The sequence below is a fragment of the Physella acuta genome, unplaced genomic scaffold (assembly GCF_028476545.2).
Source record: "Physella acuta isolate Inbredline_101_S28 unplaced genomic scaffold, ASM2847654v3 ptg000095l, whole genome shotgun sequence".
Taxonomy (NCBI): Eukaryota; Metazoa; Mollusca; class Gastropoda; family Physidae; genus Physella; species Physella acuta.
Window position 1 is genome coordinate 316,645 of NW_026731615.1, and position 17,004 is coordinate 333,648.

Below are 17,004 nucleotides of genomic sequence, written 5' to 3' on the forward strand. Positions count from 1 at the left end.
GACTCCGACATAAACAAAATGGCAGCAGCCGACAAAGATTGGACCTAGTGACATGTCTTTACGACAGCTTGCAATATTTTTTGCATCATGTCATCTTCCGCAGCATCAAGAGGGAAAAAATTTACATTAAAAACTGTTCTAGATGGATTACGTGGATCTGGTGGCTCTTCTCAAAATCGACAGGACACTGAAATTGAAGAAACTCTTCGTCCTGAACATTATCATGTGACGAAGGTAAGAAGATTTGGTAATCTATCGTTTTAGGTACGTAAAATCGGCCGCGACTAGTAATGTGAAAAACAGGTGACTCCTTACATTTTAATAATTATTTCACATTTTGATGAGGATTTATGTTTTGAAAAATACAAAAATGTTTCCTTGTTTCATTTATGTACCTGTTTTTAAACAATTGAATTAAAACTTTTCAGTAATAAATGAACACCAGCGATGTTTCCAACAGATGCAACCACGCTCATTTACTATAGCAGCCATCTTGTTTAAGTTTTATTTTTATAGACATATAAGATCTAGCGCGAGATTCAGGCGGAAGTCACTCTATTTTACAAATGGCTGCTGTTTATATAGCAAATCTTGCTTGCAGACACAGCTGTTTAAAGATAATTTCTGGCCTATATTGATATATTTAGCCATTGATTTAGGTTTATTATTCATTTATCTATAATATTTGACACAAACATATCACAATATACTTCTATTACAGCCTTGACAATGAGGTAACGTTTTCGTACATTAATAGCCGCGGGCGATTTTACGTACCCAAAACGATAGATTACCGAAGATTTTTATAGCAGTTAGAATCTGTCAACAAACGCAAGGCCAAGGCCGTTTTCGTTTGTGGCTTAGGCTTACCACATTTTAAGCAACCTTTCTCCATGTAACATAAGATCCATATCTGCAATAATACGACCCATTAGGCTACTAACATCTAATATCAGTATCTCGTTGATGAGTGGTCAAACGATAAAACGAGGGCTTAATTTATTTCTAAGTCTAGAATCTACGTTTCTCTGTGTCAGTTTCAAAGAGGCCTAAAAAAAAGGTAAAAATTGCAGGCTAAAAAAGATTAGGCTAAAGAATAAACCAATAAAGATTTAAAGAAAGAAGTAAAAGGCTAATCCAAGCCCTACCTAACTTATACTTTGTAACCTATCCTACTAAAATGTAAGTATTGTAAGGGGGGGGGGGGTGGCATTAGGCAAATTGCAACCTAAATGTAATATCTTTATCATCAAACTAGGTTAGGCATTTCGATGTCCGCCATTTTGTTTAATCTGGCCACATCCGAAATTTTTCAAGCCAACTTTTGTAATTTCGGCCATTTTCCATCCAAGTGCTTAGTTATCATGAGAGAATCGATAAATTAATGTATTCGATACGTCAAAGTGGGCTGTTTTTATATTCTATGTTTGTATGGAAAACTATTAGTTACATTTTAACATATCGATCCCAATTTTATCGAGGTATCTTAGCGAGCACGTCTCATTAAACGCAGTAACCGACTTCTTTCAATTAGTATTAATTTTAGCAAGAAAGTAAAGTATAATAAGCTAGACATTAGTTGTAATGAGCATCCTAACCATTCTCAAGAACAAAAATAACAGTTTCATAGAGTTTTTTTCATTGGAACATGCTTAAAAAGCATTGGTAAATCTTGGGGGGGTCCCGCTGACACAATTTTTTAACAGGGCGATAGGGGCCGCGAGGTTACCTATTATCGATAGAACCAAATTTCGGCATTTAAAAAAGAGATAAGTTCAGGAAACTAGATCTAGATCTAGTAAATAAGTAATGCCAAACTATTTTGATGGGTGGAAATGTTGGTTTTATGGGGCTTTTTAGCTCTTTATAACCAGATATTGCTTCTTGCGTGAAGTGAAGGGGATCTACGCAATTTTAATAATGACGGCCGAGTTTAAATTTTTATGACGGTCCATAGACCATATGCATGAAATATAAAAAATCGCACATTTGATATTACTGTTTAACACTATTCATTGAATTGGCAAGATTTTAGCTTATAGAATGTTTTTTATGGATTAAATAAAATTTAAAGCAATGGAATTAATAGTCCCATTCATTAATAATCTTCCATATTACGATGATATTAGTCATTTTCAATTGGGTAATAATAATAGGCCTAATTAAAATTTTAAATAGTAATAAATAGGCCCTTATAAATATTAGGCCCCTATAGAATAGATTTAGATCTATGTATTTTAATGAGTAATTGCTTATAAGAATCTAATAGAACTAATATTTATTGCATCAAGCTTAAATATATAATTATGTTGTAAAATTACTTATGGATGATGTCTAAACTTTAGTTTTCAGGAAAAACTGATTAAGAAAATAATTACAAAGATTAAATTGGTCATTTCTCAGATTATAGTATATTATCTTTAAAATTTAATAATAGCTAAAATATACTACTAGATCTATAGAGGCATGGAAAGTAAAATAAATGAAGTCAAAGATAAAATAGAAACATTAACACTTCACTTTAATAATGTGATCTAAAGCAACAGTGATAGATACATTTTTTTAAAAGTCAAAAAGAAAACAGAAATAGTAACACTTTGAACAATGTGACTTAATTTTATAACTTAAACTAAGCAACAGTAATTTTTTTTAAACAGTAGGTTCAGATCAGCAAATAAGGCAGCTGTCTATCCTTCGGTTGCGACACATCTCATCTAGTTTCTGTAGGCTGTCTATTGATTAACCATCCTTGGCTACTTATTAAAAGTAGCCTATAACTAATGCTACTAATATTTAGATATTTCAACATAATCCTAACCATATCATATTCCAGTATGAGTATAATACACAGGTATTATTGATACAAGATTTCAGTGCCACCCCCATTAATTAGACTTTATTATATGTGATTGTCTTTTTCTCCTAGCATTTTTTTGACTTGTAAATTTCTATTCCCAACATCCTTAAGCATCTATGTGCTAAGTTTTATCTTTGTATCATCAATAGCAACATAGATATTCAGTATGAAAAGTGACTTGTGGCAATCATAGTAGAACGGCACCGCACTCCTTAATTGGGCTTTATTAAGTTAATTATTAGTTGTTTTCCTTTTAATTAAGCTGTATTTCACTTGCATATTCCTGTTGCCTGTACTCCCTAGCACCAATATGCAAAGTATTATCAATATATCTTTATTAACAACAGAGTTGTGCAGTTTGACAATAGACTAACGTTGCTCTCTATATAAAAACGCCATGACCCTTAATTAGTCTTAATTATTTTTGGTTTTACCTTTACTGATCTTTATTTCAATTGCATATTCCTTTTTCCTGTACTCTCTAGTATCAATATGCAAAGTTTTATCATTACATGTTAAAAAATAACAACGCTATATGAACTCAAAGAAGGACACCAAATATTTTGCAACTTTACAATAAAATATAAGCTGTTTAACATACAACTTAAAAAATTCATAAAAAAAAAAACTACTGGGCCTACAGTGATAAATTTAGTGGTTTATTAAATGGCAGTTTATGGCCTTCAATATTATGTGTGTTTTATCATTCTGAGATAATTAGGCAAAATTTACCAAAATGCCTAAACTAGGTCATGATAATTAGGCCCTATTTAATAATTAAAATATCAGAATCAGAATGGATAATTTAAAAACAGAATTTGTGATCTAGACTTCTAAAATTTGTTGTTAAGGTTCTACTCTCCTATTTTCAGTAGGCCCTATTTCTCTCAGGAATATTAATTTTAGGAATATAATCTGATTTGGTAATAACCCTAGGCCCACATTTTTCTAATAATAATAAAGTAGGCCTATCTAGATTTCTACATCAGATATTGTAGTGATGTTTAGTAGGCCTACACCTTTAAAAAAAAGTAGATCTATATGCCTACCCTATCAATATTGTAACATTTGCGATCACAGACACTGCAGAGCTATAGTGTTATGATAATTTATAAACTCAAACTGCTAAAATAAAATAAAATCTTTTTAAAAGACCACACACAAGTCCCCAAGATAATTCAACAGCACTTTAATTAGGGCCCTAAGTTTAAGGGGTCATCCATAAATGACGTCACGCTTTTTTGGACGATTTTTACCTCCCCCCTCCCCTCCGTCACACGTCGTCACAAAAACCCAGACCCCCCCCCCCCCCTAAAATGACGTCACACCTCAACCTACAACCCCCTCAAAATTGCAGTTGAATTTTTTTTTAAACATCGATATTTTTCCAAAATCTTGTCTAAACTATTACAATTTATTAAAACAGTTATCTAAAACGCGAAATAACGTCTAAAATTCGTTTTCTAACATTGCTTTTTTATAATGCAAAAATGTGACGTCGCAACATCTGATCCCCTCATCACACATCGTCACAAAATTATGGATCCCCCCTACGAGTGTGACGTCATTTATGGATGACCCCTAAGCCTTTGAGTTTAGTAATTGTTAGATTAACTTCTCTATTAAGGCCACTTAGCCTATAATGATGTCAATGAATTTGCAATTTTTTATTTAATTTTATACACTGAGCAAAATCAAATAGTTGATGTTAAGCATATGGCCTTTTTTCTCAATGTCTGCTATACAGTATTAGTAGAATATCTGCCATAAGTTATTTAAGTATTCAGTCCACAGTAACTAATTTAGTAAGTTAGGACTATCTGTCTACTGATGAGACTAGAGATTTAGTCTATATTTTGATTATATTAGGCCAGCTAATAGTTTCTATTAGGCCTAAGGCTAATGATCAAGCTAATGAATTTGATCTAGTCCCTATTCTATAAAATCTGTTTTAAAAATTGGCCTAGTTTAAGTTTTAAACTGCAAGGTGTTTTATTTTAGGCTACACGGCTAATTTTACATTAACTTAGTGCACTGAACTGCAGAAGATTTTTATTGATTTTCATCTTTATAGGTGGCCTAAAGCTGCTTTAGTTTACTGTGGCCACAGGAGTCTTATTTACTAAAACAATATGCTATGGCTTTGTTACTTTTTTAATAAGATAAGATGGGGTCCCTCAGGACACAATTTTTAAATAAGTTGAAAATTGAATGATTTTTCTGTTATTAATTAAACCCAAAACTGGGAGGAGGGGGGGGGGGTGGGAGTATTTTTCTGTTTGTCTAAAGATCATTGCTTGCTTTGATAGAGGTCCAAGGTGACAGTGTCAACTCACACTTAAAAGTATATGGTGTCACTAATTTCTGTCCTGTTCTTGTTGCCTACATATAATTATATTGTATGACTATTAAAAGTCAGTCATGAAGGATATTTCAAGTAGTTCCCTAAAAATTAAAATTAAATTAATAGGAGCAATTCTAGTGGTAGAGGGCCTAACCAAAAGTCTTGAGTTCAAGTTTACCCACTTAACTTACCTTAGGGAAAGTAAAGGCAATTAGGCATAGTGATGACCAGATTTAACTATCCTTCATATGCCGAGGTCATTGAAACATGTGCCCCGTGTGTCTAGGCATGAATGGGATAAGATGATGAGATTATAAGAATAATTGGGTCTGATGGTAACTTAATAAAAACTTGTTGTAGTATAAATGTAAGGCCTCATCTTATAAGTTGAGCCCTTAAAAATATTAAAATGTAAGTGTGTTTGCTGTTACAATTTACTATTTATAGGTACTTTATTTTCAAAGTTTCACTTGAAATAGCTAAATGTAATTGTGATTGGTTATTTCCATTATGAACATATTGATGCCTTTTTTTCTTCTTATAACTGCATGTTGTCATTTGCTGTTAATAACAATCCTATAATCTGTTTTGGTAAGAGTCTAGTGGGGCAATCTAGTGTCAAAGTGAGGTAGTTCTTCTGTCAACAGTGCTGTTAGGGTTAGTGTAGACTTGCTGGCTAGCAAATAGCTGCAATACTCGCTGCTTGTGAAATTGTGAACAACCTTTGTGTTGTTTCTTTATTTATCTGTTTTAATAATACAGTATATCTGTAATTATGAATGTGTCTTTGGCCTTGTTGTTTTAATGTAGCACCATTTTGTTATACCGTATGGTGTTTTATTTTGACAGACTGTTCGTCATGGATTCCCTTTTACACCAACTGCACTAGCGTTTGATCCAGTACAGCATCTGTTGGCCATAGGGAATAGAAATGGTTCATTAAGAATGTATCCTTTGTAAAAGAGAGCTGTTACAACATGTTTGTTTTGTTTTAGTTATGTTGTTTGTATCTTCTTTCTTATTTCAAGGTTTTTTTTATTAAGTGTGATTTTAGTTTTTGAAAATATGCCTGTACTGTTTATTGTTTGCTGTTACACCTGCCCTATCTGTTTGTCAATAGACTTCAATGTTAGACCTATCCCATCTATTTGTCAATAGATGTCAATGTTAGACCCGCCCATCTATTTGTCAATAGATGTCAGTGTTAGACCTATCCCATCTATTTGTCAATAGATGTCAATGTTAGACCCGCCCATCTATTTGTCAATAGACTTCAATGTTAGACCTATCCCATCTATTTGTCAATGTTAGACCTATCCCATCTATTTGTCAATAGATGTCAATGTTAGACCTATCCCATCTATTTGTCAATAGATGTCAATGTTAGACCTATCCCGTCTATTTGTCAATAGATGTCAGTGTTAGACCTATCCCATCTATTTGTCAATAGATGTCAATGTTAGACCTGCCCCATCTATTTGTCAATAGATGTCAATGTTAGACCTATCCCATCTATTTGTCAATAGATGTCAGTGTTAGACCTATCCCATCTATTTGTCAATAGATGTCAATGTTAGACCCGCCCATCTATTTGTCAATAGATGTCAATGTTAGACCTATCCCATCTATTTGTCAATAGATGTCAATGTTAGACCTATCCCATCTATTTGTCAATAGATGTCAGTGTTAGACCTATCCCATCTATTTGTCAATAGATGTCAATGTTAGACCCGCCCATCTATTTGTCAATGGATGTCAATGTTAGACCCGCCCATCTATTTGTCAATGGATGTCAATGTTAGACCTGCCCCATCTATTTGTTCTTACATGATTGATTGCAGGTATCCTAAAATCACCATATGTAAGGAGGTTGATGCTTGTAATGAAGGAATTTTCAAAAGTTTTTCTTTGCTATTTATAACATCTGTTACATGTGTTGTTGTTTGTTGTTTTTTTTTAATCAGTACTAAACATTCCAGTAGCTAAATTACATTGACTGTTGAGCCCATAGTATAGTGGATGAAATGTCAGTGTGTACTAGTGATACCAAGCCATTACCAAGTGTTATGTTTGCATAGCTCTATCATTTATTTAGTTAGCCTATAAGACTATCTTATCATATTAGGTACTTTTTAGTGCAGCCAGAAGCAGCTATCATACTAATCTGCTTATAAAGAGAGGTTTTCCAGTACTATAATTTAATGGATTGAGATATGATGTATGTCTTATTCAACTTTACTACTACACATTTCACAAAACATCACCATTTCCTACTTTTATGCATCTCTCTATTCAACATTTCCATAAATGTATTAGTGTCTACTTTTTTTTTTTTCATGTGTAGAATGAGCCAAGGGACTAACACTGTGCTTTGATAGCTCGTTTTATAGGTTTATTTTTCCTTCAGTGATGATACTAATAGCACTGTAAATATTTGAAAGAGCCATGTAACATCTAAAACCACTGGGATGACCCAGATAAGCTACTTTGGTATGTGTTGTATTTATACTAAAAATATCCTCGTTATAGATATTTACCCCACAACCTTAAATTTAAATAGATCAACGTGATCATGGAATAGTGGACGTCAGCAATTAAATTAATTGGGCCGATATAAATATGTAGAAGATAATGCAAAAATAGGAATGATGCGTGTGTGAAAACCACACCCGCACCGCACAAGCTATTTATATATTTTTAAAATACCTAAACGGTTCAGAAAAAAAGTAGTTGTTTAGATGTAACGTTACACCTTTTCTAAATGTGCGTAGATCTATCTGCTATGTAAATGAACCACTGCGGTATGAGTGCCAGTTTCCCGGCAGAACAATACGGTAGCGTCATTGATATTTTGTTCCGTTGTTATTGACGCGGGGCTTAAAATGGGGGAGGGGATATCAGCACAAAATGACCTGGTATTACCATGTCGGGGAACCTAGAAAATGTCACTATAGATCTACTACAATTGACCGAAAAATATTCCTGGCCATTTAGAGGCAATATGTAAACTGTAAGGGTATTAAGGGGGTATAGATGTTAAGCTTGTGTGTTGCTGTGTCGTTACTGTGTACGCTCTCTTCTTCTAGATTCGTTTTTTTTTATATTGATATATTTTAAAAATTCTGGTTCGCTGTTAATACTGGCATATTTCCCAGTATTTTATTAATACTGTCTTACATGGGGTGGGTAGGGGAGGTTGGAGAAATGTGACGTACGTAGAAAGTTTTCTGTAAACATGTACCTATTTGATGTGGAGTGGGGATGGGTGTGTCTGGGGGGGGGGGGGGGTTGAGGGTTGCTAGTGCATTTATTGACGACCCCTTTACAACACAGCTACTTTTTATCATTGGTTTAATGGAGTAAAATTATATTCCATTTTCAAACGTGAATTACATTCTAGAAGGTGAACACCATCAAATGTATGTATCGTTGGTTGCGTCTTACCAAAGCTACATTTGCATAGATATGTAAGGGGCGCGGGTTACTAAAAAAAACTGAGACCTACTCTTGGGATGCGAGTGTGAAAAGGGTGGTATCCGTAGGGATAATGTTGTTTCACACACTGATACATTAGCTTGCATCCGTCATGTAAAACCGCTATTAACGCCTATAAATTGACGTAACGGTGGCTATGTGAAACATAGCTTGGGCGATTCGTTGTTGGTAACAAGCTGAATGAAAGAATATTTTCGTATTTGATTTCAGTTTCAGGTTTGTCTTTTTATTGTAACTGTCATAAGTTATCTTGTCGCGACGATAGTTGATAGTTTTTAAATCTATTTTTCTATGTCCAAGGAAATAAGTTTAAGTTAAGTTGAACATATTTTTTTAAGTTACTTTCGAAAAGGTCTGTTAAATTTTTTTTTAAATATGTATCTTTTCTTTGCAACTTATAATTATAAGAAATTTGGTGTGAATCGCGTATTCATTGTTTTTGTTTTTTAATTTAGTCTTTAGTTTTCAAACGTAGTTTTATTTCGCTTTATTGTCATTTTAAGTCTGCCGTTATTCTAGCTGCACACATAAATGCCGTTATTTCAGTGCACATCGTATGCCGTTATTTCAGCTGCACATCGTATGCCGTTATTTCAGCTGCACATCGTATGCCGTTATTTCAGTGCACATCGTATGCCGTTATTTCAGCTGCACATCGTATGCCGTTATTTCAGCTGCACATCGTATGCTGTTATTTCAGCTGCACATCGTATGCCGTTATTTCAGTGCACATCGTATGCCGTTATTTCAGCTGCACATCGTATGCCGTTATTTCAGCTGCACATCGTATGCTGTTATTTCAGCTGCACATCGTATGCCGTTATTTCAGCTGCACATCGTATGCCGTTATTTCAGCTGCACATCGTATGCTGTTATTTCAGCTGCACATCGTATGCCGTTATTTCAGTGCACATCGTATGCCGTTATTTCAGCTGCACATCGTATGCCGTTATTTCAGCTGCACATCGTATGCTGTTATTTCAGCTGCACATCGTATGCCGTTATTTCAGCTGCACATCGTATGCCGTTATTTCAGCTGCACATCGTATGCCGTTATTTCAGCTGCACATCGTATGCCGGTGTATTTGAATTGAGTGCGATGGAGGGACGGAAAGAAAATCAATCGTCTTTCTATTAAGACATAAGGATCCGAGAAAAGCCATCTCTGGGTTTGGCAAATGGTGCCCTATTTATAGCGCATCTTCCCGGGCTATCGCCATACCCCATTCCCCTCAGTGGAATGCTGAGATTCGAGATGCCTCAGGCTAGACGTCCAATGGACGCCCTTCATTCGATCATCTGCCCTAATGGGCCGCTGATAGGCAAGCAAGGGCCCACAAGATAAGGACGAAATGTTGTTTTCAGCCCATTTTCAATACCGGTGAAAGTTTCTTTTCTTGTCAAGATAGGGGTGTAATTCGCCAATTATTGGAGAAACAGCTGCTAACACTAGCATAATTAACACGTTTTCCCCCCTTTCCCTAAAAATAAACTGTCTAGTAATCGCGCGGGTCTATTGTTTGGTTTTCTCTTCAGCCATTCAGCTCTGTTTTCAGTAGATGTCGTGTAATAAGGAAGGAAGAAAATTCGATTTCCTTTTTATATTACCGTTAGCTTACTGTTTGTTGAAGTGAAAATACGGCGATGCTGATGTATGCCTGATTTAACTATGTTAACACAGAGAGAGGGAAAAAAATTGATTTAAAAAAAAAAAAAACGTTGGGGTTGAAATATGATGTCAGCGAAGGTCACGCTGTGTGCTAGACATTTCGATACGTCATTCATTAGACGGCTATCAGACACAATGCCATTTAAGGGATGGACTTGCTTCCAGGCATCTTTGCGGTGTTTCTTCCTCAAATACTAAAACGTAGAAGAGCAGTAAACGGGATGGGGGAGGGGGGGGATGAGAGTGGGGAGCCGTGGTTTGTAAAGAGAGGAGGAGGGGGGGGGGATGGTTCTACTTCCCGGCCGTCGCAGCGGACCCTTATGAATCGCTCTATTGATTAGTCTCGTGTTTTTATGATACTGCTCGCTACCAACACTGCCTTGCTGACCTTCAACGTTGCCATCCATAAAGTCCGTTTTAAATAGTCAAATCTCGACTCTGCTGTAAATAGTATTATCTTTTACGTCGGCTTTTTTTTTTTTTAACCAGACCGGCTACGTGCTTTGAAACCGTCAGTCAATTTTCGGCGCTGATTTTATTTGGCCGTGGCAAATATTATCTTAGAATTGACGTGTAAATGTTTCCAAGTTTGCTAAACTCGTATAGTCATTTATTTCTTCTTTTTAAAAAAATGAGATGGGGTCGGTCAGAATACTAATAACAGAATAGATGTTATGAATTTCCTAAATAGATATTGTTATCTTCAGTAGACAGTCGGGCGGTAAGTCCAGTGTTGACACATGGGAACGCCTTTCCTATGTCGCCTGACCCCAGTGGTGTCTGCATTTATTTTCGGACAACTCTCCTCCAGGAATGGAGGGCCCTCATATCAATCGTGGCTCTAGTAATCAATGGGGTAGGGGGGGGGGGGGGGAGAAGACGACGACAATGGGGGGAGTATATAGAAAGTAATGCAGGCATCGCTCCAGCAACATGATCATCAAAGCCACACTACAAGCATCGATAAAAACCTAACAACGCACTCGCCGGTTTGATTCCGATACAGACGCATAAACACGCACAGGGCCGTGATTTCTAGTTCTCTCCCCTACTACCGCTAAATGCTGTACAGGTTTCTCTCCCCCCTCCTCTCTATCTTTATTTAGAGTGTAGGCTATAGGCATCGGTATGCAAACTAACCAATCAGGGGCCATACATACATACATTATGTGCCAACAAATCGGGAGGTCTGTGGATTATGTGATTTTTTTTTTCAATAATGGGATGGGTGTTATGTAGTTTACATGCAACCGGAATAAAAATTCCGGTTGTAAATTTATTAGCTATGTCTGGGCCATAACAGTTGTTACTTTTGCTGACTGTTGATAGTGCAGATCTTTCCTTACGTACGTACAACGATAAGTAAGCTGCCTTGGTATATCGTTTACAGTACAGTACTTGTCAATTAACAATTTACTATGGGCTTGCTAGAGAGATTATGGTGTCGTGCTTTGGATCAATTTATTCCATGGACCGCAATTCCATCATTGTATAGCTTAGAGTGGCTCTTCGTGGTGCTGTCAAGGGCATCCGTACAGACCCTCTACCCGGCCTAACCTCCTGTACAACCCTTCTTCGTGTCAAAATAACCTGTGCATACAGTTCAAAACCCTCGTTTGAAATTCATATTATAAGGAATAAAGTAAAGTGAACTTGTATAGCTTTTATTTTCTGTTATATATATATATATATATATATATATATATATATATATATATATATATATATATATATATATATATATATATATATATACATATATATATATATATATACATATATATATATATATATATATATATATATATATATATATATATATATATATATATATATATATATATATATATACATATATATATATATATATATACATATATATATATATATATATACATATATATATATATATATATATACATATATATATATATATATATACATATATATATATATATATACATATATATATATATATATATATATATACATATATATATATATATATACTATATATATATATATATATATATACATATATACACATACATATATACATATATACACATATATACACATACATATATACATATATACACATACATACATACATATATACACATACATACATACATATATACACATACATACATACATACATATATACACATACATACATATATACGCATACATACATATATATATATTCATACATACTTACATATAGATATATACATACACATATATATATACATACATATATATACATATATATAGTACTTTTTCTATATAGCCCACGGCCCTTTTACTAGTAATATTTGCAAAGTTCCTTGTGTTATTCGTCAGTGACAAGTATTTGCTGTCCCTGGTGACAAATTAGCGTGCTGTTGTTTGTTAGCTTGTGTGTTTGTTGAGCTAATGTGCATGTTTACTTGCTGTTTGTCGAAGGAATAGCATCACAAGACGAACGCGTTTGCAGGAATTAAGCGTCGACTTTGATCTTCGTTAAAAAAAAATGTTGCGAATCGGTAGTCGATATTTTGTGACCGAATTCATAGGTTGCTTTGAACTTTCCTAACTACCGGTATTGGCCAACACTTAGATGACTCGTTAATTTTTTTTTTGGTGACGATTTTGTATTGGCTTTCGTGTTATTTTTCTCCCTTGATGTCCGAGTCTTGTTACGTTATTGACAGGGGGCAAGTCAACTGTCTGCGTATTGAACAAAATTATAATTTATTTTGTTATACGGTTTATTTGAGATAAATATAAATAAAAAGTAAGGAAAAATAAAAGTTCGATGTACTTTTGCCTTTTTGTTAAATGTAGTCTTCTGTAAGGTATTCTCTCACGGCCGAGCGAAGAGTTGAGGTTATAATAAAACCAACTACAAATTTATTCTGGGTGTTGACCCGTGTCATTTCAGCTCATCCGTAATCTCATTTACTGATAAAGATCCTAGTCGTTGATTCTCTAATAGTGTCATTAAAAGTCTCGCGTCTTGTTCAAATATATCTTTCTGAACAGTACTTGTTTCCTAGCATGAGAATAAACAAGAGATTCATTCAATGTTATCATTCATACAACTCATTCTTAGCCAACACACATAAACCAAAAGGCCATCCATTTACACAGAGCATTTACACAGAGACTATACATTTCTGGGACAAATACGACTTGTATCATTATAATACACGGGAGCAACAATAACTAACAAGACATAATGGAACAACAGCATTGTATTTTAGTCAATGTTTTGAACTTGTTAAAAAAAAACTTTTAGGTCTGTAATTTACAATCGTATACTTCAGAGCTCTATAAAAAATGTCACTGTAGCCCAGAGGAGTAGCGACCCTTCCCGGCGCCCGGGGACAAACATTCAATTTGGCGGCCCTTTCCCCCCCCCCCCCCCCCCCCCCCCCCCCCCCCCATATATTATTTTTATTTATAATGCAAAGCTGCAGCTAAAATTATGTTTTACCATTTTTTTTTAAGCCCATTTTGGCGCCCCCTAGGATCGGAGCCTGGTGACATATGTACCCCCGCGCTACGCCTCCGCTGTAGCCCGGTTTACGTGATTCAGTCTTTTTTCCCACGTTTTCTTTAACTTGCTTTCTCTGTTTGTTTTTCCAATCAAATCTTGCGATCGAAATTTCTGGCACTTCCCAGTTAGCTAGCGCGCTGAAATTTTCAGGGAAGCTTTCTTTTGGATGACCATAGAATATTCAATTGTTATTATTACTAAATTGATCAATGGAAACATTTTATTGAGCATTTTAGACCGCTTTATAATCTATATATATAATTCTCCTCTGCGAGCCACTAGAAAAAAAACGAGCGACGCGTAGCTCGCCTCTCTCTTGCCGCGCGCAGTGACGCGAACGATCCCACGTCGCGACAGGCTTAGGGGCAGATAATTTAGTTTGAACCGACTTCAAACTTACAGGAGGTAATTATTACCACTGGTGGCCAGTTTGGGGGAGACGATATGGTCGAGTGGTTGGGCACACGATTGCTATCCCACTCGACACGGGTTCAAATCTATGTGTTCTAGTCAGTAACCAGCCCTCGTCCTAACCGCTATCAACTAACCTCTGACAATCATTCACTTGCGATTGAGACCGAAGAAGAAAGGGTCTCTCGTTTTTTACGAGTTGTCTTTTTACGAGTTGTCTTCGTTTACCCAAAAAAAAGTGAAAAGATAAAATCGATTGCAAGATTTCAATGCAAACAAACAGACAAAGACTAAAAAGTAGAAAATAATAATCATTAAAAAAGTTTTTAAAAACCCACGTTTTCTGATTGAACTAAAAAGTAGAAAATAAATGCTATACATCACAATAATGCAAGCGATCACTCTACTATAAGCGATGAAAAACGTGGGGCGCCGTGATTTTCTTACAGTTTCTAATACTGTTGACTCTCTACAAGCTCCCTAATAAAAGTCAATAGTATTATCTAATCAATAGTAATATAACTTTTACTTCGGCGCCCCACGTTTTTCATCGCTTATAGTAGAGTATATTGTGATGTATAGCATTTATTTTCTACTTTTTAGTTCAATCAGAAAACGTGTGTTTTTTAAAACTTTTTTAATGATTATTATTATCACATAATTTTTTATTTGTTGCAAGTCCAGAACAACTGGCTAAGCCTTAACCGCTAAGGCTTGGGAAATCCGCTCACAAAATTATTTTGCGTCGTTTAAATGCTGCCTGCGCCATATTGGCTTAAAAATAATATCTTTTTTATTATTGAACTAATAAACGTTTTGGATGATTTGGCGTGACTTCTCTCAAGCGTGGAGAAGCAATTTGACGATAATAAAACCTAATGCATTTCGATTGACAACTTTACAAACAGAATAATTGATGAAACGATCAGGCGACACGTGATTGAACTGAACATTCAATTTAAAGCTAGTCCAAGTTTGATGGTCGCACGGTGCATAGCGAAAAATAGTTCCAGTAAATTATATTAGAAGCTGGTCCAAGTTTATGTCTAAATGTAAATTATGGTGGCAGGTACAAATATAGCGAAAATATTTTTCTAATTTAAAACACCGATCTTTCCGGAGTCGAATATATTCTTTAATGTTACAAAGTTATACATTTAGACACAAAAACACTTCTTCATACACCTTACCCCACCTCCAACATTAATAGTTCGTACCCTATAATAATGTAAGTTGAGAATGTTTGTGGTTGAGAATATAAATAACCATCAACCTTGTTTTGGTGAACCTTAGGTGCGTTTGTTTCCTTGATAATACGCATGTACCTATGAATATGCATCGGGATAATGAAGCGTTAACTATGAGATTCGCCCTTTGTCTGTGCTATATTAGTTTTTACCTTTGTGTATAGGTGTTTAGTGGTAGCTTGTGGGCTAGTCTTTACTTTAGCATTCGAGATGGTGTAGGTGACTATGATCGATATCCTTAGGATGTTACTTAACCATTAAATGGCATGGACATCTTATGCTCACTTTGAGAGTTGTACGACCATCGACTGCCTTATGACACTACCTTACTGTTTTGTGACATGGACATTTTGTTTATTTACAGTGAGAATTGTTCTACCATCGACTGCACTAGTATGTTACATTACTGTAGGTTGTTTATGTACACATTGAGAATAGCACTACCATCGACCGCATTAGGATGTTACCCTGCTGTAGAATGACATGGACATTTTTTTTACACATTGATAATTGTACTATCATCAACTGCCTTAGGTTGTTACCCAACCTACTGTATAGTTGACATGGACACTTTGTACATTGAGGATTGTACCACCATCGACCGCCTTAGTTTTTTTGTTTAGCTGAACTGGCAGAGGACGCAGCATTTACAATCCTGTCAGAACCGGCTTGACGTCACACATTAAAAAAAAAATCTTTGCTAAACAAAAAAAAAAACGACGTGTCCCGCACTTGATAATGAGCTCTGGGATCTGGTATAAACACAGACAACACACCGGCATGTTAGACTGTTTAATGCAGTTGTATAAATCGTGACAAATGGTTGAAGGCTGGCTTTCGGTTGACCGTGTTGTGCTGTTTATGACTGCGACTTGGTTGCCGTGATGATAATGAAAGTATCGGAGAGACGAGAGAGAGAGAAAAAATGCTGGCACGAGGGCTGAGTTCTGTTTGAATTGGACGAGGCGTTCGTTATTTGAAGCAGCTGAGTGCCATGTGAACATATTCGCCAGATTTTTTTGTCAGTTTTTTTTTTAATTTAAAAAGAAGAAACCGTCATGCCATGCGTATATTGGGAAGCATTGTAGATAAAAATGTTTCTTGACTAAGCGTCTAACGTAAAAAAGATATATGGGTTATTTGAGAATGTGTGTGCATATTCCCATTTTCCATGTATGTTTTTATTATCATGGGGGGGGGGGGGTGATTAAAGGTTTACGTCCGTCAATGTATTGAACATATCTGGCGATGGCATAAAAAACATTCACACAAAAAAGCCTACCATTTGTCTTGGTTAAAACTTGCTATATTTACGTTTGCGGCTTAGGCATTGCCGGCAGCACTAGAAATCACTACATCAATGTATTTCAAGATTCGGGGGGGGGGGGGGGGGGTTGGCCGTAAACGTCACGAACCGAGTGGTTGAGCGCGTTTGTA

The 17,004-nt window shown here is 35.5% G+C and overlaps 1 protein-coding gene across 4 annotated transcripts in view; it reads left to right on the forward strand.

The window, feature by feature from the left end:
• LOC131929674 (syntaxin-binding protein 5) overlaps window positions 1-17,004 on the forward strand; it is a 42,517-nt gene continuing 25,513 nt past the window's right edge. For all 4 annotated transcript variants that reach the window (XM_059286000.1, XM_059286009.1, XM_059286018.1 and 1 more), the window contains exons 1-2: window positions 1-234; window positions 6,051-6,148. In XM_059286000.1, coding sequence (XP_059141983.1) covers window positions 88-234; window positions 6,051-6,148 — 245 coding nt within the window. In that variant the 5' untranslated portion in view covers window positions 1-87. The remainder of the gene's footprint in view (window positions 235-6,050; window positions 6,149-17,004) is intronic.